At 47.7% G+C, this 24,176-nt stretch overlaps 3 protein-coding genes across 8 annotated transcripts in view; all 3 read right to left on the bottom strand.

Moving 5' to 3' along the window:
• The window catches only part of ABL1 (ABL proto-oncogene 1, non-receptor tyrosine kinase), a 132,881-nt gene extending 128,153 nt beyond the window's left edge, over positions 1 to 4,728 (bottom strand). The window contains exon 1 of the mRNA XM_045771278.2: positions 4,593 to 4,728. Within this exon, the coding sequence (XP_045627234.1) occupies positions 4,593 to 4,728 (136 nt within the window). The remainder of the gene's footprint in view (positions 1 to 4,592) is intronic.
• Positions 4,729 to 5,332: 604 nt separating this feature from the next.
• Positions 5,333 to 5,431, bottom strand: LOC148108545 (uncharacterized). Its single transcript, XM_087869263.1, has one exon. It carries the CDS (start codon positions 5,429 to 5,431, stop codon positions 5,333 to 5,335), a length of 99 nt encoding a protein of 32 aa, XP_087725389.1.
• A 3,794-nt stretch (positions 5,432 to 9,225) lies between these two features.
• EXOSC2 (exosome component 2) lies at positions 9,226 to 23,309 on the bottom strand. 6 transcript variants are annotated; one of them, XM_045771189.2, is made up of 9 exons: positions 23,188 to 23,309; positions 17,593 to 17,694; positions 15,884 to 15,929; positions 15,378 to 15,467; positions 14,287 to 14,352; positions 13,732 to 13,800; positions 12,211 to 12,387; positions 11,457 to 11,585; positions 9,226 to 10,509 (listed from the first exon to the last, which is right to left on the bottom strand). In XM_045771189.2, the coding sequence occupies exons 1-9, from the start codon at positions 23,244 to 23,246 to the stop codon at positions 10,429 to 10,431; spliced, it is 819 nt and encodes a 272-aa protein (XP_045627145.1). In that variant the 5' UTR covers positions 23,247 to 23,309; the 3' UTR covers positions 9,226 to 10,428. The 6 variants fall into 6 exon arrangements, 4 of the variants coding, with proteins under 4 accessions (XP_045627145.1, XP_045627144.1, XP_045627146.1 ...); XM_045771188.2 differs by lacking the exon at positions 23,188 to 23,309 and adding an exon at positions 19,181 to 19,317; XR_015727275.1 differs by lacking the exon at positions 23,188 to 23,309 and adding an exon at positions 19,181 to 19,317 and having other exon boundaries at positions 10,489 to 10,509; positions 11,457 to 12,093.
• Between the last annotated feature and the right edge of the window lie 867 nt (positions 23,310 to 24,176).

A 24,176-nucleotide genomic window follows, 5' to 3' on the forward strand; every position in this document is an offset into this window, starting at 1 on the left:
TTAAACTGAAATGGTTATTTTATATTTAAAGCACTCACTACCAAGAATAGGAAAAGTTGTGTGCATTTTTTGGTTAAATCTGCAACTTTTTGATTTAGGAGAAAAAAAAATCCTCAGAGAAACAGGATTCAAAAGTTAAAAATGAGTTAAAATCATTCCCATGCAAACTGTGAACGTCACCACCCCCTGAAAAAGATTCAATTAATCCTACACAAAAATGTAAAGTCTTAATTTCATAAACCACTGAAAGTTACCTTACATACCTGAAAGGTTCTTACTTGGAGATTTCTCCCTTGGGCTTCTCATCCTTCTCACGGCTTTAAATACCACCTATAACCCGATGACTCCCAGGTTCCCTCTCCAGCCTGGACTGCTTCCCTAATTCACGCTGGTAGACTCGAACGCACATGTGATGGATGCCTACTACTGGGCACCTCCAATGGAGCCCGCTCAAAAAGCAGCTCCTGATCTTCACCCCCCGCAGCCCGCCTCCCCAAATCCCACTCTTCCAGTCTACATTTCAGTAAAAGACGACTCCATTTTTCCAAAAACCTTGGAGTCACCCCTGACTTGTCTCACTACTCACCCCACCGTATGTCTACCCCAACGGTGAATCCAGGCAGCTGGGCCTGCAGGTATTCACAGACTCAGAACCCTTCACCGCCACCGCCACCCCGTCCCAGCCATGACCATTCGCATCCAGATGAGTGCAGCCAACCCCTCAGCGGAAGCCCTGCTTCCTCTTTGCTCTCCTTCAGAATACAGCAGCCAGAGACATTTTAATAAAACCTAAGTCAGGGCCTGTTACTCCTTCCCAAACCACATGAGTCAAAGTCAAAATCTTCAGATGGTCAACAAGGCGACATTCTTCTCCAGTCATTCTCTCCCCACCCCCATTTCATCTCCTACCAACTCTCTTTTGCTCTCTGCTCCAGCTTCTCTGGGCTCCTAGAACGTGCTAAAACAAGTTCTGCCTAGGGGCTTTTGCACCCTGATTCCCTCTGCCTGAAATGCTTTTACCCGATTATTTCCAAGGCTTGTTCCCTCACCTCCCTCCCAAACCCACTTTCTTAGCGGGGCCTCCCTAACTAAAATCACACCTCCCGGCATTCCCTAGCCCCTTTTCTGTGTTATTTTTCTCCCCAGTGCCTGCTACCATCTAACATACTTTATATTACACTTACCTAGCTTATTTATGGTCTGTCTCCTCCCACTAGAATGTAAATTCCAAGAGGGCAGGGATGTTTTTTGTTTGCTAATGTATCACCAGTGACTAAAACACTACCTGATACATAGTGTGTGCTCAATAAATATTTGTGGAAGAAAGAAAGAATCGCTAAGGAAAAGAGGTTTACTAGTGAATGCTTTATTCCTCTTTTACTAACTCTCCTGAAAGTGAATCTTCTTTAGTCAAGCCACTGAAATTTGGAAGGAACATACAATGCATGAAATAATATCATGGTTTCCTTTTTTTCCTCCCTGTACACATGACTAGCCCTTCTGACCCTGAATGATCCTGGCAAAAAACTGCCATCCGCCCTCTCCTTCCAGGTTCACCACTGACACCCTCATCTACCAGCATTCTTGGCTTCCAGATTCACGTCTGATCCAACACTCTATGCTATAACTGCAAATTTTTTAATCCAACCTATATGGATATTAACCAACTCTTAGAAAGATCACCCTATAAAAGATCAACAACAATCTGTAACACAAAGACTGTGTTCCCCTAGAAAAAGAACACCCGAAGTCCAAGAAATTGATTTGTCTTCAGTAAAACACGACTTAGGCAAATTCTTTCATAAAAAGCTGCTGCAAAGTGACTACCTGGTTGGGCTGCCATCAATTCTGCTTTTACATCTCTGTATTTTTTGCATTATAAAATAATACAAATTTGTCCTAGAAAGAAGTCACAAATGCAAAGAAAAAGTACAAGTTTTCTCCCATTCCACCTAAATCCCAATTCCCATACCATGCTGACTGATCTCCAAATTGCTTTTTTCCACTTACCCACTACCTGGATGCCTTTCAGGGTTAGTACTTCAGAGTACACCCACAATAAACAGCCTTGTGGGCCTTTGTGACAGACCCCCTTTGTGACAGACCCCCTCTAGTAGCAGTTCTCAAACTTTTTTTTATCTCAGGGACTCTTTACACTCTTGAGAATTACTGAGGACCCCCAATGAGCTCTTACTTATATAGGCTATCTCACCAATGTTTACCATATTAGATTTTTAAACTGAAATTTTAAAATTATTTATTAATTTAAAAACATTTTTTTATTAAGTAGCCTTTTTAGATAACTGTAGATTTTCTTCTTTGAAGCTACACTAAATATCCTTAAGTGGTAGTTTCTTAAAAGTTAGTTGTGATATAGAATCTAAAACTGTATCAGGGAACTTTTGTTCTCCGTTACATTAAAATCCATTGGTCCATCTTGCACCTTGGATGAATCTTTTACCTGTGTGTGATTTTATAATATCACGTATTGATCACTTGGAAAATACTGGTTCATTGAAGTATGTAGATTTTCTGAATAATACATTTCATTATATCAAAACATCACATTTGTAAATATCACCACCAATCTCTACAACACAATAGGAGATACGAGTTTTCCAAAATCCTGATTTTCATTGAAAAGCTAAAATTTTATCACTGGCAACATATACTACCAGTTGTTTTCCTTGAAAGATTCCTTTATACTTTTTTTAGCCTGAATAACCATTGTTTGTCGGTGGTAGTTCAAGTAAAAATGGCAGTTCCACGAAAAAAGCAGCTAGTACAGCTTGCAACTCAAACAACTGCCCACCTGCTTTTCTTGGAGGTGACCATTACCCCTCAGTGCACAGCAGAAGTGCTTTACATGTACTCCTCACTTCAACCTACAGAGTACTATAAAAAAACATATACGCCAGGGTCAATGCTTCATAAAATTAATCTTTCCTACCGCTTCATCACGGACATTCTTAAGTGAAAAACGAATTTTTATTTTATGTATTTATTTATTTACAATGAGTGCATGGCACAATTTATTTATAATGAGGGCAAAGAACACAATGGCTACTAGTATATGAGGGGTAGTGCTACAGCCTTGAGTCACGCTAAGGACGCTGCCTGACTTCCGCACCATTCGTGCAAAGAGTACAAATAACATCTAGGTACTGCATTAATATGAAAACTGTTTTAACCTGTCAACCCTCTCTGAAAGGGTATCAGGGACACCTAGGGGACTAGACTGTTCTGTACGAGAAGAGCTTCCTGGAAGTGAGATTACTGGGTTATTGGTATATGCATTTTAAATTCTGACAAGTTTGGCCAAAGCTCTCCAAAAAGTCTGTACCAATTTTCATTATCTGAGGCCCCATGATCATCACTAGTTAAAAATGTAAATAATTCACTTTATAAATCCTGCATTGGGAAAGCACCATAATGTAACAAATTTCCGTATTTGCTTGTCTAAAACCAGTGCTAAAATGTAACTAATATTTCAAGGAAAAATACAATTCGAGTACTCAAATCATTTAGACGAGGTAAATACTTTTCTGTAAGAAAGTAAAACCTCAACAGTCAAGTGCAAGTTCATGCAACAGAGACCTTCATTTATTGTGGTCACCCATTGTTAAAAGGCATTTGAGATCAAATTTCAAAGTATATGCTACCTGCATTCATCTCACATTTGCTTATAGAGTGGGTGGGATCGATAGTTCCATACAAAGTACACAGTTTGAAAAATGTCAGGCTACAACAGTACAAACAGGCCCCTAATTAACTGGCTCACGGCTGGCCCGATATGGGCATCAGTTTAAGCTGACCCTTTCCTTTAAAACTTCACATAGAATTACGGGAAGTGTACGGTGTAACACACACTGTCTGCAATCAAATGCCAACTATGTTCATAAAAATGTCAAAGACAACCTTTCTCACCCCAAATGTCATCCGAAACAGGGAGAGAGGAGGATAAAAGCTCCATCCCTGGGGAAAGATTACTCCTGTGTAAGGTAAAATAACCAGAAGGTGGGTATCCTCAATTCACCGGGGACGTTGCTTCCCCACTCAATTTTTCCCACGTAGCTCCAAAGTGTGTATTTTCAAGTCCCACTTGTGACTGAAAAGGTCAAGGATATTAGTGTCAACTAGGATCTGTGGTTCTTAACCTTTTGGGGAACATAAGCCACTCTGAGGATATGGTAAAAGCTTTCTGTGGATAAAGCAGTGAAAGATCCAGGCACCTCAAGTAGAGCCCGTGTCTTAGGTTCAGAGCAGGATCATGGACTCTGATCCTGAGAAACCACTTAAGTCCAATCTCCTCAGGAAACTGGAAGAGTAAAATGGCTTATCTAAGGTCAACAGTGAGTTAGAAGGGGAATTAGGCAAGAAATAAACAACTCAAAGAGATTTTGAATAAAGCCATCCAGAGTCCCCAAGTAACTTCTTATACAAAGAAAGTTTCACCACGAACTAAGAGAAAACTATAGTAACGCAAGTTTAAGTACAGCTGGACACAAGCGCTGTTGTTCCAAAGTCCCTTATGCATTCCTAAGCTGAATACACAAGGAAAAATATGACCGGAAAGCTTGAAAAGCACTCACCATGTTCCACAAAAACATTGCAGTGTGGACCCCCATGCCTTGATGATTCCTTCTTCCCTGCTCCTTTGATAAAGTGCAGGGCAGGCAAACTTGGCCTTCTCTGGTCCCCAAGAACTTTTCCAGGCTGCTGCCCCATAAAGTAATGATAGGCACCCCTTTCCAGAAGAGGGTTCAAGATCTTCCAGAATGGTCAGTGGGCTTAGAAGGAAACAGTATATATGTGGGATTTCACATTCACCGAATCTCCACGAGTCAGTAATTGAGGTCAATCACAAAAAGACATCTTCCGTAACAAAAGGAAGCAGAGTTTTTAGGTTGACATATGTAAACAGGAGTTCCGATTACTTCTGCAGTTTATCAATTTGAAGTAATGTAATTGCAGTGCAACCCAAAAGTTTCTTGAGTTTAAGTGTCTTTTACTGGCTGAGTAAGTTTCTGTCTTTTCAAGAAGAAAAACAAACATTCACAGGGATGCTGTAAAAGGGTCAATAACACTAAAGTCATTTCGATTCCCACACATAAAGGAAATGTTGACCGTCTCTGGATGCTTCTCCAGAACTTTTCCTGTGGAAGTCACCCACCCCCTATCTTAGTTTCTTCATCTTCCGACAAATTTCCTGCCCAAGTAGCTGCCGCTCCTGCTTCTCTACGGTGCGCTCCGGAAAAGGACACGGGTCACCCAGACTTCAGCGAGAGCTTGCCCTCGACTCTGACGAGAAGGAATGCATTGCCAGCAACTTTTAAGTCCGCTTTTTAAAAGGCCTGTGAAACCCGTCCAGACTTTTCCTTTGCATTAAAGTTTTTGTTTGGGCTGAGACTAAGGGGGCCGTAGGTGACATTGGAAGAAGTCAGGGCATTGGAGGCTCCCGGGAGCAATCTGGGGGGATGGGGAGGCCACTTGACAGCAGGGAGGGGATATGAATGGGGGGCTCCGTGGCCAAACTGGGGGCCGGGAGACGGAGCAAGGGGCGGCTCGGGAGTTAGGGGGAGGCTGCCGGGGCGGGGCACGGGCGGCTTACTCGGGGGCGTCGCTCCTCCACGCCTCAGGAAACGGGGTGTCCCAGGTCTGAGGGAAACAGAGACCACCCCCAGTGTCCCAGAGTCGGGGCAGGGCTGTACGGGACGAAGGACCCTCGCGGCCCCGAAGGCGGGAGGCGGGCGGAGGGGGGAGGAGGCCCGGCCGCCTCAGCTACCCCGAGCCCGAGGGTCTCTGCCCGAGACACCCCCTCCCCCGGCTCCCGACGTTGCCACAGCCGCCGCCGCCAGGCAGTCACATCCCCGGAACTCCGCCGCGGGACTCAGCCTCCCCCCGCAGGTGGGAGCCGTGGACAGCGGAGGGGCTCCTCAGCCGCAGGACCCGGGAACCGGCTCCGGCTCCAGCGCTGCTCAGGGACGGACACCGACCCCCGCGGCCGCCATGATGGATTAGGAGCCGCTCCACAACGAGGCCAGGCCCCGCCCCTAACCCCGCCCCTCGCGACGTCCTGCGCGCGCCTCGCGGGGACCCGGGCTCTCCCGGCGCCGCTCTCGGGGACGCCGCCGCGCCCTCTGCTTCTGATCTCCCAGCCCGCCAGAACTTGGCCCCGCACGACCTTTTAAATGTGTTTTTTCCGAGCGCAAGGTGAGTGGTAAGAAAGCCCCCGCCTCCCCTGTACGGCCATTGGTCCCTGAGAATCCGGGTCAGGTCTCTTTCCTGCGTCCCATTGGCCAGGAAGGGCAGTGAGGCTAGAGTCCCCAGCCAACCGCATTCGGCGTAGGCCGCAGGGCACGCCGGGAGTTGTAGTCCCGCGGCGCCCGCCCCTGCACGCGCGCACCCGAGACTTCTTGCCCTCTGCTCCCGGCTCCCGAGCTTCGGTCCCGCCCTCCTGGGAGCCGGTGGACTCTCGCCGGCCTCGCGTAGGGCTGGCCAATGTCTCTCCAGCGCGGGGAGTAAGACCGGCGAGGAGCCAAAGCAAGGGGAAAACTGCGGATTGGATTGTCTCAGAACCGGAGTTGGATTACTTCCTTAAGCCTCTTTAGGGAAGAAAATTTGGCTCGCTCCTGGAAACCAAGGTAGTTGGTGCCTTACCCTCCCTCCCCAAATCCTCACTTTTTCCCCAAGAAGCGTAAATATTAGAACTAGCGAAAAATAAATGAGTGGAAAGCATCCAACATATTGCTAACGAATTCATTGTTTCTTTGGGTTATCCGGAGGCTCTCATTAAAGAAACAGCATGTGTATAGCACCGCTCGGAGGCTAAACCGGGCGCAATCATGGATGTCTGAGCTCAAAAGAACCTTTAAGATGAAACGACCTCATTTCACAGATATACATGTATTCGCATGAAAACACCGTTAGCCGAGAAAATGCCGATTGTTCGGCTAGCAGGCCAAACCAACGATCCAGACACACCAAACCCATGCTTGTCGTGAGCCATCTCCTGCCAGCTAAAAAGCACCCCGGCCCCTTTCTCTTCACCCTCCAGGTGTCCCCAGAGCAGGGCACCTGACTGGGATATACCCATTTCAAGAGATCCACTCATCCCACCACTTGTGTTATGCTTTCATAAACTACATTATCTAATTTAATCCTCACTGTAGCCCAGTGAGGCATGTAATATTCCCCATTATACAGCTGAGGAAAGAAGTGTGTCGGAGACGTGACTAACTCAAGGTCACTTGCCTAGCTAGTATGTGACAAAGTCACCATTTGAGGCGAGATTGACCTTGCTGCAAAGCCCATGCTTTTTCCCCTGCACTGTTCAGTGTTTAACTGTTGACCACGTTAGACGACTGACTTTTCAGAAGTTGCTGATGTTAGGGGAAAACCACAGCCACATTATAGGTGTTGTAATCCAGTTATTATATTGTTACGTATTTTAGGAATGCTGGACGGGGAAATGGTAGTGATTTTGTAGATAGTGGCTTCAACAATAGTCATGTGGACGTACTGAATGTGAAGCATATGAAAACTTGTACCCAAATTTAGAACTCAAACTTACAAATTCAGAGGTTAGCTGGTTTAGCTTTGCTCTCTCACAAAAATAACCTGGCTGGCAAACTTAGTCCTGACTTGATATGAACGATATACTTCATTCTTCAAACATTCGACACCTTTGTTCCCACATTCATGCACGATCTTGTCCTGATTTTTCTTCTTAGGGATGTTGCTTTCTATTCATGTCTTCATCATTTCCTGCATATCATCATTCTCTAGTTTAGCTTAAAACTGGACAATTGGATCAGAACTCTAATATACATTTCTACAACCAATTCAACATTTACTGAGCTCAGTGTGCCAAGTGTTGTTCTAGGTGCTGGTATACAACAGGGGTGGGGAGACACTCATCCTTGTCCTGAGGAGCATACATAGAGGGAGAAGCAATAAGCAAAATGGTAACAACCCAAAGAACTGGTCTCAATGCTGGAAATAAAATTTCTGGACCCACATTCTTTCACCATCAGTCCAACCCATTCTCCAAAGGGTTGCTTTATGATACCTAATGCTTAAACCTCTTCCTGACTCATACTTATGCTCAGCAGGAGCTTCATCAAGTCACTTTCTCTGAACCACTTTCTTCATTTCTAAGTGGGGGTCCTATCTGCTGACTATCAAATGAAATCTTGTTTGGTCTTCCCCAGACTGAGATGATGCTTTAGGGGACAGCAGAGAGGCCACCTGCACCTGATCAAAAAGGTGTATCCCCAATCTGCACTTTCCACTCACCATCCTCTGATTAGAGGTGAACCCCAAGCCTAGACTACAATATTTTCTAGAGATACACTATAGTCTTTTACTTCCTGTATAACACTGTAGAATGATACTCTTCAGGACTTAAAAAAACTAAAATGCAGAGCCCCGCAAATGCCTGAAGGTCAGGATTCAATGTTACCAAATGTGGAATAAATCCCTTTAAGCTCACTAGTCTCGGTTCAGTCTAATTTTGTCCTCACGTTTATAAAGCAAAGCAATCACAAGTTGCTACAAGGATTCAGTACCAGTGTAAAGATCACCCCTTATTCCATTTTTTTAAAAACACCCACTGGAATGAACACTCGACAAGAGCGCCCTCTAGTGGGCCACGGAGAGTAGATCATCCCCAAGAAGTGCTTTCAGACCGTTCTCCGGATCATTCATTCCCATTGGGCAGGTAATTAATCGCCATTCAGGACATACTGAATGAACAGCATGGGCTGGCAGCTTGCAAGACCACACCAAGGGAGAACAAACTTTCAAAGAGCTTACAAATGATCCCAGGCAAAAGTAAACCAAATCCGGGACTTCGCCTTCCACCCTCTCCATTCCCTGCTCTTAGGAGGCATATGGCCGGGCACGTGTTCTCAAAAATACGCCAAGTGAGGAAATCTAAAGTTGCACCACAGCCTATGGAATATTCGGCTGTCTGTAAAATGATACCTCTTGAGTAATGTTTTAAGGACAAGAAATATGCCAGTAACAAAGAGCCAAGCTGTATTTCAAAACTGCCAAATGCAGTGTTCAAAGTCACGACCACTGAACTATCCTAGGTTTACATTTTACTGGATGATCCAAGCAGAGAGCAGTTAAGGCCGCTGTCCGATTTTGTATCTGCAAAGCCCTCCTTCAACCGTACTCTGCTCCCAAGTATTACACAGGACGCGGGGACAGAACCAGTGATGTCAACGCCACATTTATAAGTATATAAAAAATAGTTCATGTATTGTGAAATAAGATAGCACGTCATAGACTGCCTTTAAAAAAATGTTTCCCCAAACCTGAATCAGAGTACCATTGTTAGACAGTCATTAGGAAAACCAACGCATGGGAATTCTAGCATTCCTCAGTGAGAACTTCAACCTCCTGTTTTTAACCCTGAATTATTCCAAAGTGAATGTATTACTACTTCAATCACAGGAGGAAACCAGCTTTTATTTTCCCATCTGCATTTCTTTTACTGCTTTCATGTTCCTCAGAGCACACTGAACATTATTATCAATAATTCAGCTTCTGACAAATCACCCTTAAAGGCAGGACAGATTACAGCAGCCTAGCCTCATATATCACTAGAAGGAACATGCAGTGGAAAATAAGATTCCAACCAAGCGAAGGCTGCCTGGTTAGCTTTATTCTTCCAGTTGACTGCCAGGTTAATGTTACTAACCATACAGGCGCCTGGGTCGTTCAGTCGGTTAAGCGTCCAGCTCTTGGTTTCAGCTCAGATCATGATCTCAGGGTCATGAGACTGAGCCCTGATTGGCTCTGCACTGGGCGTGGAGGCTGCTTAAGAGTCCCGCTCCCCCACCCCACACAAGCAGCACGCTCTCAAAAAAAAAAAAAAAAAAAAGGTACTAACTATAGTCTTCAATGTCCTACTTGCACTACAGAAGTGGGAATAGAGGCCAGAATAGACAATTTGCGGGTCAGGGAGGCTGTGTTTTTTACAGGGGCAATTTCATGGGGCGATTGTGCCTTGTGAATTGATGGTGAATAGAACAAGATTCTCCATATTATTCCAGAATGGGAGTCCACTTGGGTGAAAAATTGCTGTGTGCTTTTAATTAAAGGCTTGAAACTTAAAAAAGAAAAAAAAGAAAAAAAATAATAGTAATAATAAAAATTTAAAAAAAATAATAAAGGCCTGAAACTACCCATGGTGCCAGACTCTGCAGGAAACCCAAGGGGCCAGGCAGCACTTCCCCAGGTTCTGCCCTAAAACAGGAGAAAGCAGGTCTTTGGGCCAGAGGTAGCCCGACGCAGGTCAGGTGATGAGTGTCACAGTTCCCCACGGAGCCGCACATGGAACCACAAATCAGATTCTTCACTTTCAAGAACTGCTCCGGTCAGGTGCACACCGTCCTTTCCTTCAGATATCTCTCTTCACCCCTCCTGTTCTAAAAGCCTCTGGCGCGTTTCCATAACTACTTCCTCCATTATTTCTGGCTTTAAGAGGTCTTTGATCTAAAAAAGAAAAGAAAAAGGTATTTGTTCAGAAAAGAGACCAACCATAAGCAGACATCCAAATGCAGAAACCAAGTATGGCTGCCATAAACTAGATGCCTTTCATTTTTTTAAGGATTTTTTTAAAAGATTTTATTTATTTGAGAGAGAGAGAGATCATGCGCACACAAGCGCACGAGCAAGGGGAGAGGCAGTTAGAGGGAGAGGGAGAAGCAGGCTCCCTGCTGAGCAGAGAGCCCAATGTGGGGCTCGATCCCAGGACCCTGGGATCATGACCTGAGCCAAAGGCGGACGCTTAACTGACTGACCCACCCAGGCACCCCTAAGATTTATTTTAAAGAACACAAGAGAACACGTGAGCGGAGGAAGAGGCAGAGAAAGAGGGAGAGAGAATTCCAAGCAGACTGCGCTGAGTGCGGAGCCTGACACGGGGCTCCATCCCATGAACCCAAGATCATGACCTGAGCCAAAATCAAGAGTCGGAAACTCAACTGAATGAGTCACCCAGGCGCCCCTCTATATTCCTTTACTGGAGGCTAAGTATCTCAAGATGTGACCTGCTAGAACCAGCTTAATGAACCACCAAGATTCTCTGGTTTACGGCTGACAGGAACAAAGACATGATTCTTGGCATTCACTAAATAGATAAAGCTAAAATTTGGGATGGGAAGATGAAGTCCACGGAGTCGCTGTCATAAACTAGTCCTCCCCAGCACCTCCATCCCCTCAATCCTTCGACTGACACTAGACACCGAGGATCTTACAAGTATCTCGGGGAAAGATCTACCGACACTCGAAAGGGCTGTCCGCAGATCAGTCCCCACCGCTGGACATGGCGAAGGTACTGGGAGATGTGCCTGCAATCCCTGAGGAAGCACTGGAGCAGACGATAAACCCACAGCTTACAGATGGATGAGGAAGAGGGAAGGCGTGGCTGGAGTGAGTACCTGGTGTGGAAGGGATGCCTCGTAGCAGTACAGGATGCTGGTATCATACAGCATCATCCTCTGGGTGACCAGCGAGACGATGCAGTTCCGGAGCCGGGAGATCACCTCTCGGTCGGCAAGGGAGACAGGCTGCCAGCGGAGGCAGTGGGAAACACAGTCAGAACCCAAGTCAGTGAACAGTCACAGCAAAGCACAGAAATCATTTATAACTTTAATCCTATCACCCCGAGACTCCAAACCAATCAACTGCTAACTCCAAGGGAGACGAGAAAGGGTGGCTCTTCGGCTACTGTGACCCTGCAACCTACCATCCCTGCCAAATGGAGATCAAACCAGTTCCATTTCCTCTCTTCAGAAAAGGAGAAGATGAGACGATGTTTGTGAAGACACTTCAACAGAGACTCGAACTCCCCCAGACTACAGCAATCACACGGTTTAAAACCAGACAGCTCTTGGGGCACCTGGGTGGCTCAGTCGGTTAAGCGTCCAACTTGGTTTCGGCTCAGGTCACGATCTCAGGGTCACAGGATTGAGCCCCGAGTTGGGCTCTGCGCTCAGCACGGAGTCTGCTTAAGATTCTCCCTCTCTCTCCACCTCCCGCCCCTGCTCGTGCACGCTCTCTCTCAAATACATAAATCTTTAAAGAAAAAAAAAATTAAAAAAAAAAATTAAAACAGCCAGCTCCACCTGCCTCAGGAGCACAGCGAAGACGCAGTCCCACTCCGCACTGACCGCAGCAGCGGTGTTTACTCACCTCCAGGTTTGCAGTGAAGCCCCCTGCGTCCTCTTCTTTGTGCTCAGGTGTTGGGTAGATCCAGATGAAGCCATTGTTACCCAGAATCACTGAGGCCCCACAGGGCAAGTCATGGAAGTGAGTCTTCTGCCGTTTGACCAGGGACGGGGAAACCTGGACCAACACCCCCTGGCCTAGCTAGAAATACAGCATAACCAAAGTCACCGGAGGGTCATGAGTGAAGTGTGTGAAAAGCAGACCACAGAATACACGCCCTCGTTACAGTGGAGTCAAGGCCACTCCTGTTAATGACTGCAGTCACCTGTGTGTGTACACATGGTAATTACTCCCATAGGGCACTTCTGGATCCAGACTGTTGACACAGCCCACGAGAAGGTGACTTTCTATACTCTTCTCTCATTCCCCTGCTATTCCCATCATTATATTCGAATCTGGGGTTGGTGCACTGGAAATCAGGCAAGCTGGAGCTAATGAGGACATAAGCCTGAGCCTCTTGCAGGCCAAGGTGCACGATTCTGTTCCACCAGCTACCTACCTTGCCCGGGACACGTGTGCTGCCGGGCCAGGCGAGTGGCCAAGGGCTGGGTGCAAATCCATCCCTGGTCGTGGGAGGGCAGCCCCGAGTCCCCATCCCACGGACGGAGGGTCTGCAGCAGCCAGGCCCAGGAAGGTCAGCACCCAGGGTATAGCTGCTATTCCAACTCCTGCTCCAAGGCTGTGAGCATAGCTGACTAGAGCCACTCCCCAAGGGAACAGGCTTCTGTGCCCCTCTGAAAATGAAAACGTTCCCCCAGATAAAGCCAAGAGACTAATCAATCATAATCTGTTTTAGAAAGTATGCTGGCATGGGGTGCCAGGGTGGCTCAGTTGGTTGGGCCCCCGGCTTTTGGTTTAGGCTGGGGTCACAATATTGGGTTTGTGGGATAGAGCCCCACATGAGCTCCCTGCTCAGCGGAGAGTCTGCTTCTCTCCCTCGGCCCCTCCCCCTGCTCACATGCACTCTCTTGATAAGTGAATCTTTAAAAAAATGTGCTATCATTAAACAGTAGAAGCCTCAATAATGTAACTTCATACAAGAAAAGCAGTGACATTTCATTTCAAGGCTCAAGTGGCAAACCAATCTTTCCTAGTAATGACGTCCATTTTATTGACTGGACATTTGTCTAGAGCCAAGGCCATCAGGTTTCAATATGACCTCTCTTGGCTCCTAGTACAGCCTCTCAGGATTGGCCCCAGTTCCAAGCTGCAGCGCCTCTGGGGAGTGACCCGAGCCAGCAGGGCCGCGGGGCCCTGGTCACAGGAGCTCTTCTGCCACAACACCTCCTCAGTAAGAAGAGAACAGAGGTGTCGTTGGTGACAATGCTACTGACCCATGACCACGTGAACCAGCTTTGTGGGTCGCCAGCCCGTCGTGCTTAACTTCTGGGGTTCTTTAGGGCCGAATTCCAGAGACCACTGGGGATGTCAGAAATGGATATGAAGTCTCAGTCAGAATCCAGGAATAGCGAGAGCCCAACTTACTTTGCCGTATTTCAGACTCCTCGTGTGCAGAGACACAGCTCCGTCAGAGAACACTGCCTGCACCTCCGCCTGGCCAGGGTGATAAAGGAACACACACTCTCACGGCACCTGCCTTCCCTGGGGCCCTGGCCCCACCTCTCCATCCTTTCCTCCCATCCCCAACGGTCCCACTCGCAGCCTGAGACAGACCCAGAGGACATCACTGCAACCTAACTTCTCCCCCTTGGTTCTCACAAATATCTCGACGTGAACAACACCTTTTCTACTCCCTGCATAAAAGTTAGCATGGTTAAGAAAATTTGAGTCTAGCTTAAAGCATGGGCCACTGTAAGTGATAAAACCTGAAGAAATGACTGAGGCAGCAGGTCTGAACAAGGGCTGGAGAGTTCGGTTGGGCTAAGGAGATGGAGGAAGGCTGCTACAGAGCCCGTGACACTCGATCTAGGATCCAGATCCCTGCCAGGACCATGTCTCCAGGCGGAGACATATGATCGAAGCCCCGTTTCCCAGCTCCATATAAAGCACAGAAATGCTGTAATCCAAGGTGCAGGATACACTGATAAGATCCCCTTCCTGCAAGAAACCTCTCATAGCCAGCTCGTCTTCTGCAGATCTTCTCCTCTGAAATACACAAAGCAATGACGTGACTTAAGTCAGATCCTGCAGAAAGATCTCTGGAACCAGCCACAGTATTCAGTAGGACACTAGAGTAGGTAAGCGGTGTCACTCAAGGAACACCAGAGCGATCACCGCCACTTTCCCCCCTACAGGCCTTCCCACAGCTCCTCCTCTCCCTCCCTCCTCTGGGTAGTATTCCAACTCCTTAGTGCTACTGAAACCCCTCCCAATCACGCCCAGCCTCCTTTTCCACACACCCCGTCCATGGCAGCCCTCCATGGTGCAGCAGGACCAGACGACCTACGGCTTGACTCTATCTTTACTCACACATTTCCCATTATCTCCGATTCCCTGTGAAATTCCATCCATTCTTCAGGGATCCACTTTAACGCCCCTCTTTCCTACAAGCATCTCCCAGTGAAACCACTCACTCCTTCTGTACAATCACATGCTTGTTTATTCTTCGACTGCCTGGTATTTAGATCCGTTATCTCGCTTCCCCGCTAATCTGTGTGCTCTTTCAGAACTCAGCCAAGCCTCCATTATCTTGCATTCTCCAGAGAACCTAGCAGTGAGCCTCTCTGTACAGACATGCTGGGTTGAAGATAAACCACGGCTTTTTACAAAAGGCCGCCCCTTAGGTACTGCAGTTCTCTGGAATAAACAAATGCCATTCAACTGACGAAAAGCTAACCTAAACACAACTTTTCAAAGGACACCTTCACTGTGCAAAGCTGATACACCCAGAAAAGGAAAACCAGCACCAAGCATCTGGGAGCTTCTCTTCCAACTCTCTTTCGGGATCACTCCCCACGGTCGTTCCAGGTCCTACCACATAGCAACTGCTGCTTATGCTGGGAGGCCTGGGCCAAGTGAAAAGCCTATGTGTACATCCAAGAAGCAAATCTCACAGCAGACAAACAAGAATAAAAGACGCAACCTCAGCATAAAACAGAGTTCTCCAGTGGAGCAACGGACCCCAGAGCTTTTGCTAGCAAACTCTACAGTACTGGCCTGGAGACCCTTACCAGCTCTCCTCCAGGAAGGTTCATGGATGACAGAAGCAAGACTGAATCCAGCCTAGAGTTGGTCTCCACCTTCCATCTCTTCTGTTGAACCTACAGAGAATTTCACAGTTGGACACAAACTCCAGGGGCAAGAGCTCACATCGTCAGTGACCAATAAGCCCCGATACAACAAGCCAACTGTTTACATCAAAGGGCACATCAAAGAGCACATAAGGGCACCTGGGTGGCTCATCTGCCTTCGGCTCAGATCATGATCCCAGGGTCCTGGGATGGAGACCCATGGGGCTTCATGCTCAGCGGGGTGTCTGCTTCTCCCCCTCCTTCTGCCCCTCCCCCGACCCCACTTGTGTTCTCTCCCTCTCAAATAAAACCTTTCAAGGGAGGGGCACATAAGAGTCAAATGCAATGTATGCTCCATTTGCATAACTACAGATAGAATGACTACCCCATTCATTCAATCACCAGCTTGCTTTTACTTTGTAAAAACCAAGGTGTTATGACTTTACCTCTGTGATTCTCCCCACCACAATGTCTCCTACTTCACCATTATATCTGAAAGATAAAACAGGTCATCCATCAGTGAACAGACCTTATTACAAGACTAAGCATCACTGGAGATTTAAGTTCAACAGGACGAGGGCCTGGATTAGGCACCATGCTGAAGTATGGTAAATTCACATAACGATGCCTTTCTGACGGATCTCCAGGAACCGGTAACTTTAAACATTCCTCCATGTATAAGGTCCCCATTAACTATCCCTGGACAAACCATTTATTCCAAGTAGCTCCTTAAGCCTGAAGCCCCTGTTTTGTTAATTACGTGACACTGATAAGCATGGACCATTTCCTGGTGGGCTCTGGAACACAGATGGCTTCTCTATCAGCAGAGGAGGAGACTGAGACAGGACCCCACCCAAACCAGTCCACTCATGGTCTCCCCCACCCACAGGGTGCTCGACTCCAGCCCCTGTGCTCATTTCTTATCCCAATCCTAATGATGACGTGTTCCATGCTGAAGGCTCTAGCCATGGACCTCTTCTCTGTTGGCCCACACTCACCTCTTGCTGAGCTCACCCAACCTAAAGGCTTTAAACACCACTAATGACGATGCCATCTGGAATTCCAGACTCTAGTCAATTGCTGGCTACCTATCATCTCTATTTACATGACTGATAGGCATTTCCAAATGTCACCAACCTAAAGCAAAGCTTTCCAGCAGCCCCCTCCCAAGCCCCCATCACAAACTGGTCCTTTCCCAGCTGGCAGGATCTCAGTAAATGGCAACACCATTCCTCTAGATGCTCAAGCCAAAAATCTCTGGAGGCTCTGGAGGAACGCTTGATTTCTCTCTCTCTGTCTCACTCCGGGACAAGTCCAGCACCTGATCCTACTGGCCCTACCTTTGAAATACACACAGAAATAAAAGGCATCCAATTGGGAAAGGAAGAAGTCTATTCACAGACATGGTGCTATATATGGAAATCCCAAAGAATACAAAATCCGACACCCTCACGTGAAAAACAGAACAAAACAAAAAATTCAGAACACAAAATATATGCAAAATCAGCCATTACTCCCCACTTCTGCTCTCATAGTCTAAGCCACCATTACTTCAGATGATGGAAACAGTCCATTAATCGGCTCCCTAAGCCTGCCCCTGCTCCCCCTCAATCTCTCTCAGCAGCCAGAGTGATTTTATTAAGACAGCAGTCAGATCATGTCCCTCCTCTGCTCCACCCCTTCCAGTGGCGTCCTAGACTACTTAAAGTGGAAGACAAAATGCTTATCAAGGCAGGCTGCCCACCTCGGCTCTCTACCTGCATCTGCCCCTGCATTCCCCCTTGCTCACTCTGTTCCAGTCCCACCGGCTTCCTTTCTGGGGCTAACCTTTATTGAGCCCTTCTAGGTAGCAGGTCCTGTGCTAAGTACTTTACAGGTCCCATTTCAATGAATTCTAATGAGAATCCTACAAGATGGATCATGCTATTATTCTCATTTTGCAGAGGAGGTAACCAAGGTTTGGAAAGGTTGGGTAATGCGGGGAAACTTCTAAAGCCCACACTTGCCTATAAGCACCTATACCCTTTCTATATTCATGTTAAAAATCACAGACCTACTGAATGATAAAGCAGGGTGGGGGACTTTTGTAGCAGAAAAGACCTGGCTGTATAACATAAATGACACAAGAAAGAGAATACACACCTTTTGTTCTCACCTGGTTTTCAAAGCTTTCACACAGATCAACTTGTTTACCCTCTCCACTGAGCCAGCCACAGATGCAATGAGCTTCTCTTCCCCCATATAAGTTCCATGGCCCCTGTTTCGAGAGTAGGATACAAGGGTAATTCTTGAGATGACCTCTCCCTTCAAGAACAATGTATTCCTAACAGGCTCCTCCTGCTTTATAGCCTGGCTTCTCTCTGTGCCCCGAACACTCCCTGAGAGAGAGCTGCATAGACATCTCCACTTGTCCTACTCAAAGTCTACTCAAATGTCACTTTCTCCATCAGGCCTACCTTGACTACCCCATTTAAAGCAGTCACCCACCCTGCTGCCACCACCCCACCATATTCCCAACCACATTCCACTTACCCTGCTCAACTATGCATTTTCCCCACTGAATTTATCACCAAACATACTAACTTGTTTGTTGTGCTTATTGTTTATGTCTCTCTCTGTTGACATATAAACTCCACCCTGACAGAGATTTCTACTTTGATCACAGTTGCACTCCAACCGCACATAATACAAATATATGCTGAATTCATGAATGAAGGACTGGCACTTAAGATTCCTTAGGATCCAATAACCTCAAACTAAAAGGCTAAAGAGCAATGTCGTAAATGCTGTACCCTCCTACCACCAAAAGGCTGAAATACCACTAATGTTTATCTGATAGTGATACAATGGTGTTTTGCTTTTCTTCTTCTTTTTTTTTTTTTTAAGAGAAAGAAAACGGAGGGGGGGGAGGCAGAGAGAGAGGAAGAAAATCCCAAGCAGTCTCCACGCCCACCGTGGAGCCTGAGGTGGGGGCGGGGGCTCGATGTCAGGACCCTGAGATCACACTTGAGCTAAAATCAAGAGTCAGACGCTTAACTGACTGAGCCAGGCGCCCCGCCTCTTTTTCTTAATTATTTCCTTATTTAATTCTCACTTCCCTACCAAATAGTTACTGTTATTATCACTATCTTACAGATAAGGAAACTGACCTCGGAGAGGAAATACAACTTATAAACTGTGATGGCGCAGGGCTGAAACCCCAACTGCCTGGATCAAGAGCCTGCTCTCTTAACTACATGTATTGTACTGCCTTCGGATTCAAAATGTCGATTTGAGTGCATGTAGCACAATATATTGTGTATGCCCTAAGTCCAAACAGTTACTCATTTCAAAACCGAGCACCTGGCTAAGAGATGTCCCGGAGAGAAGAGGTCAAGTCAGGAATGCCCACTGTTCCCTCATCTGAAAACTGGGAAGAGGCCCCTGCTCCTAACCCTTCCCAGTTTCGCAGGTCTCCAAGGGAGAAGGCGAGGAAGGCTCAGAGATCACGGCCTCAGGCAGAGAACCCAGGAGTCTTTGACACCAGAGGTTAGGAGAGAAGGATTTCCAAGGACTGAGGCAAACGCAGACGGGGACACACAAGGTGCATAGAGTAAGAAGCCCGAGGACTCGGAAACAAGGGAGCTGGGATGCTCAGCTGTGCCCTGCGTCCCGCGGGTACTTAGATGCAAGGGAACAGAGGCCACGTGCAGACAGCCCAGCCACCGCCCTTTGGGGCCCCGAGTCCCCAAGTCCCCACGTACCGCATGAATCCCGTGTCCGTGGTGATTGTGTCCCCCGGAACCACCAGATGTTTTTTAGTATCGCGGCCCACGCTCTCGCTAAGAAGCTTGCGAGCCACGGGAAGCCTCATCTCCACCGCCATCTTGGCGCCAAACAATGGCGCAGGCGCAGTCCGGCCAGGAACCGCGACTTCCGTCTACGCAATTCCCGGCCGTCGCACGGAGGGGCGGGGCAGGGCGGGCCTCAGAGCAGCCGCCAATGGGAACGCACAGTCTGGCGGCCATGTTGACTATTGGCAACCATTTGGCTAACATGAAGGGAATGAGGGAGCCAAGTTGCCATTTTTACTATTGGCAAGGCTGCACCTGTGGAATACTGAAATCTCAGGTTGCATGGCGTTTGTTTGTTTTTTTACCAAAAATCTCTCGTAATCATCATCCCATTTATGGGTTACCAGAGTTAGGGATAATTGAGAAATGGGCCTGTGAGTTTCCTTCCAACTCTAAGTTGCTAAAATGTGATTCTTTGGCGTGAGAGAGCTCAGGAGGTTGGGGAGGTGGGATCTACAGAAAATACTAGTTGGAAAGAAAAAAGAGGCCCTTTTCATACTGTTCCTCGTAGCCCCAGTATTCTACTTTATTGCGTCCTCGTGGGTGCTGGTGCAGCACCAAACAGCCACCTCTACCCCCAAACAGTGTTCCAGATGCTGATTCTGTTCTTTCTTAATAACTTCTTTTGAATAAGCTGAGTTACTCTAACTTAAAAAGAAAACTCCCTGAGAAAATATGCAGACCTTGCAAAGCTGGCCTATTTTGTAAGGAGGGCAGGTGCACACATAACACAAAGATATTGGCTTATATTTACTCATACAACAAATTGAGAGTCTCCAGGTGCCAGGAGCTATTCTAAGGATTCAACGGTGGACAGACAGATGTATATATGGTTTTATCTCCGTGTCCAGTTTATTTTTTTTAAGATTTTATTTATTTATCTGAGTGAGAGCAAAAGCGAGAGAGATCACAGAGGGAGAGGGAGAAGAAGACACGCTGCTGAGCGGAGAGCCTGATGTGGGGCTCAATCCACGACCCCAAGATCATGACCTGAGCTGAAGGCAGATGCTTAACAGACTGAGCCACCCAGGCACGCCCTCCACATCCTATTTAATAGGAGCATTTCCCTCCTCCCTTCTCCCTGCCTCCCCCTACCCTCTCCCTCCCGCTAGCCCAACATGGTTTATAGCATCCACGACAAATTGCGTTTCAGCCTCAGGGAATTGGAGCTGATGATTATGCACAGGGAACCTAAAGAGAATTAAAGAATTTGCATCAGCCTCACACACTATGCTCAGTAAATCAGGTCCACTGCCTCCTGAAGATCCATCAGACCAATTGTTTACTAAACCTCCAAAAGGACAACATTTCTTTCTAAGCAAAGCTCACAACTACATTTGTCAAGAAAGCCAATCCTGCAAGGCAGTCAACAATATAAATTCCAGGGCTCCACGGGTATCCGGGTATCCGCAGGCCAGACACTGGCCCTCCTACCTGGAGGAAGGGCTAGAGCTACCAAGTGTTGAGAAGGGCCCATCTGTTGAGTCTGGCCTCTGCCATAAGAGGGCAGTGGTGTCCTTTGAGCCAGGGTAGCGCAGTATGTTAGGGAGCTAGGCCTGGGAGTGCCCCTAGACCAAGAGTAGGCTACTCTTAATATCATCCGCTTTCATCCCGGGAGGAACAGACATAAGCTCATCCCCTCCCATTCTCAGAGCACCCACATTTACGGGGCCTGTCACAGCAGTGAGGTTATGAATACTGTCTTAGTATAGTGGTGGATTCAGTCTCTGTTGAGAGCCGGCTTCCTGGTTCACAGACAGCTGACTTCTCACTGTTTCCTCGTATGGCCCAGAAAGGGTGAGGGGAGTCTTTGGGGTCTCTTTTACAAGGCATTAATCCCGTTTACAAGGGCTCCACCCTGCTACCTAATCACCTCCCAAAAGTCCCACCCCCTATACCATTAACTTAGGGATTAGGATTTCAACACATGAATTTAGGAGGGACACATTCAGTCCACTGCAGATACTTTTTTATAGAGGAAGAAACTAAGGGCCAAAAAGGACTAAAATTCACAGGGTGGTTGGTGGCAGGGCCAGTGTTCCCTCCCACTGCACCTGCTTTACCCCAAGGCCTGCATCATTTAGCAAACCTTTCTCGAGGGCCTTGTCCTTTGCCGGATGCTTCCCAAACACATGCTACTTATTCCTCGAAGTTGGCCCAGCCCGGAGGTAGGAATTGCTACTCCTGCCGGTCCCTTGGGGGTCTCTGAGTCCCACAACAGACCTGCAATTGGGACTGACACCCAAGACTCCAGACTCCCCACCAGTGCTCCTCTCTCTGCATCACACTTGCCTCTTCATACTGCACGGACAACTGGCCACCCGGAAACAGAGTGCACATCCTAGAGGGACTCATTAGGAATATGGATTCCTTGGGGCACCTGGGTGGCTCAGTTGGTTAAGCGTCTGCCTTTGACTCAGGTCGTGAACCAGAGTCCTGGGATCGAGCCCCGCATCAGGCTTCCCGCTCTGTGGACTGCCTGCTTCTTCCTCTGCCTGCCACTCCCCCTGCTTGTGCTCTCTCTCTGTCAAATAAATAAGTAAAATCTTAAAAAAAAAAAAAAAAAAAAAAGAATATGTATTCCTGAGCCCAAACTTGGGCACTGAGGTGCTACCAAGGTGGGGTCTTGGAAGCCTATGAACATGTGTTTAACTCCCTCAGTGATTTTAATGGCCTATCAGGTCTAACATTCATCAACTCCCCCTACATCCATCTACCTCCTATCTGTGCACTTTCCTCAGGCCACTCGGTCATCTCTCACCTGGGCACCACCTCCAGGCTGGTCTCCGGGATTCTACATTTGCCCCTCCTACCACCCAATCTCCATGCACAGCCAGAGTGAACTTTTAGAAACACATCAGGTTAAACCACATCACTGCTTAGAACACTTCTGGCAGCTTCCCTTTACACCAAGAATAAAATCCAAACTCATCTTCGCTGGGCCCTGACTGTCTCTGAGCTGGCTCTCCTCCTAACCCGACCCCTTACTCCCTCCACTGCAGCCAGATGCACTGGTCTCACCTGCATTCCGTACACACCACTCCGGTCACCACCCCAAGAGATCGGTGCACTTGGGGTGCTCTCAGCATGGAATTCTCTTCCCTTAGGTCTTTGTGGGGCTGGCTGGTTCTCCTCACTTAGAGCTCAGGTCAACTACCACCTCCTCAGAGAAGCCTTCCCTGACCACCTTCCTTCCCTGACCACCTTCGCTGGAATAATTCTCGGTTCCTTTTTTTTTTTTTTTAATCACTCGATCCTGTCTCATTTCTTGTCACTGAATGTTGGTGTGTGTTTGCTTATTTTGGGCGGACTTCCTCCACTAGAATGCCAGCACTCCAAGAACCAGGGACTTTCTGTTTTGTTCATTGTGTATCCGTGCTGGGAACTGAGGCTCCTTCCAGGGTTAACCATTCCCTAGAGGTAGTTAACAACCGGCCCCGGGGTGTGCCTTTCAGATGCAAACCAACCAATCAAGAGCCCACACTCTCAACCACCTCCTAGACCCAGCTCACTCTGGGCCACTCTCCACCTGCCCTAATCCCACTGCGCGGCCAGGTACCAGACAAGCAGGGACAGGCTCTATGCCTCAGAGCCCGCAGAAATTATCCCCATCAGCCAACCCTAAACCTGCTTACCCGGCCTCACCCGTTCTTTCCCCTGGAAACCATAGTAAAGCCTCCTTCACACATTTTCTCCTTGCGCCCTCTGTCTCCTGATGGAAGCTGTGGGCTTCCCCGTGGGCACCTGCGTGGCCTGCCCTGCCTCCTGTTTCCGGGGAATTGTGAGACTAACAACCTTCTTCCTTCATGACGGTCACTTCCACATTTGCCTGTCTTATCATACCCGATGAAAACAAGTCCTGCACACCCTTAGAATAGCACGCAACAGATACTTGGTGAGGAAGCGAATAAACTTACTCAGCGAACCACCAGCACCGCAGGGGCCACAGAGCTGTCTCCTTTGCTGCCCCAGCCATCGAGGTGCTCAGGCAGGAGTTCAGGGTGGGGGGACCCAGAGGATAGACACAGGAGCCTGGAAAAGAAGGAACTGTTGACACTGGGGAGTGGGGAGGCTGGAGGGACAGGGGCACTTAAAGCAACCAACAAGGACATTTTGAAATATGTGACATCAGGGGGAGCCTGGGTGGCTCAGTCGTTAAGCGTCTGCCTTCGGCTCAGGGCGTGATCCTGGCGTTAAGGGATCGAGCCCCACATCAGGTTCCTCTGCTGGGAGCCTGCTTCTTCTCCCACTCCCCCTGCTTGTGCTTCTTCTCTCGCTGGCTGTCTCTCTCTCTGTCAAATAAATAAATAAAATCTGTCAAATAAATAAATAAAATCTTAAAAAGAAAAAAAGAAATATGTGACATCAGGGATTAGGTGGGACTAGACCACGCAGCTGCTACCTGGTTCTCTTGGAGCACTTGTCTTTGAAGCCCTGAGCCGATATGCAAGATTTCTGATTTCACGGAGGCAGCCACATTGCAGGAAGCAGTCAGCATGGGTGCTAATCAGCCACCATCCAGAACTTTCCCCACCAGCCACAGACATATATCCCAGCAGGCCAGCTCTGAGGTGGGAAGGAAGCTGAAAGTTTGGGATATCTGTTCCTCCATTTCAAGAGATCTAAGGATAATGGATACAGCAAAGGGTGGGAGAAGAGGAGGTCGACAGCTGCCTCAGATGCCCTCTGGGGGACTGCCGGGGTGGGGGGGGGGGGGGTAGAAAAAGCTACAACCCTTCTCAACCACCAAAGGCATCCCTGTATTAACAATAGCTTCCATTTATTGAACACTTAACTTTGTGCCAGGCACCAAGTCATATGCTTTATCCGTTTATACACATTATCCCACTTAATCCTCACAACATTCTTTTCCATTTGAGGAAACTGAGGCACAGAGATGCTAATT

The sequence above is a fragment of the Ursus americanus genome, chromosome 18 (genome assembly GCF_024610735.1).
Source record: "Ursus americanus isolate L20-20 chromosome 18, mUrsAme1.1.p, whole genome shotgun sequence".
NCBI lineage: Eukaryota > Metazoa > Chordata > Mammalia > Carnivora > Ursidae > Ursus > Ursus americanus.

Excerpts from the sequence above, each read along its gene's own strand:
- LOC148108545 (XM_087869263.1), bottom strand. The coding sequence starts at position 5,431 with ATGTCACCTACGGCCCCCTTAGTCTCAGCCCAAACAAAAACTTTAATG.
- EXOSC2 (XM_045771188.2), bottom strand. The coding sequence starts at position 19,302 with ATGGCGGTGGAGATGAGGCTTCCCGTGGCTCGCAAGCTTCTTAGCGAG. Across the intron at positions 17,695-19,180 it reads ACGGACACGGGATTCATGCG|GGGCCATGGAACTTATATGG; the intron begins GTACGTGGGGAC and ends CTCTCGAAACAG. Across the intron at positions 12,388-13,731 it reads GGAGTCTGAAATACGGCAAA|CTAGGCCAGGGGGTGTTGGT; the intron begins GTAAGTTGGGCT and ends CTGTATTTCTAG.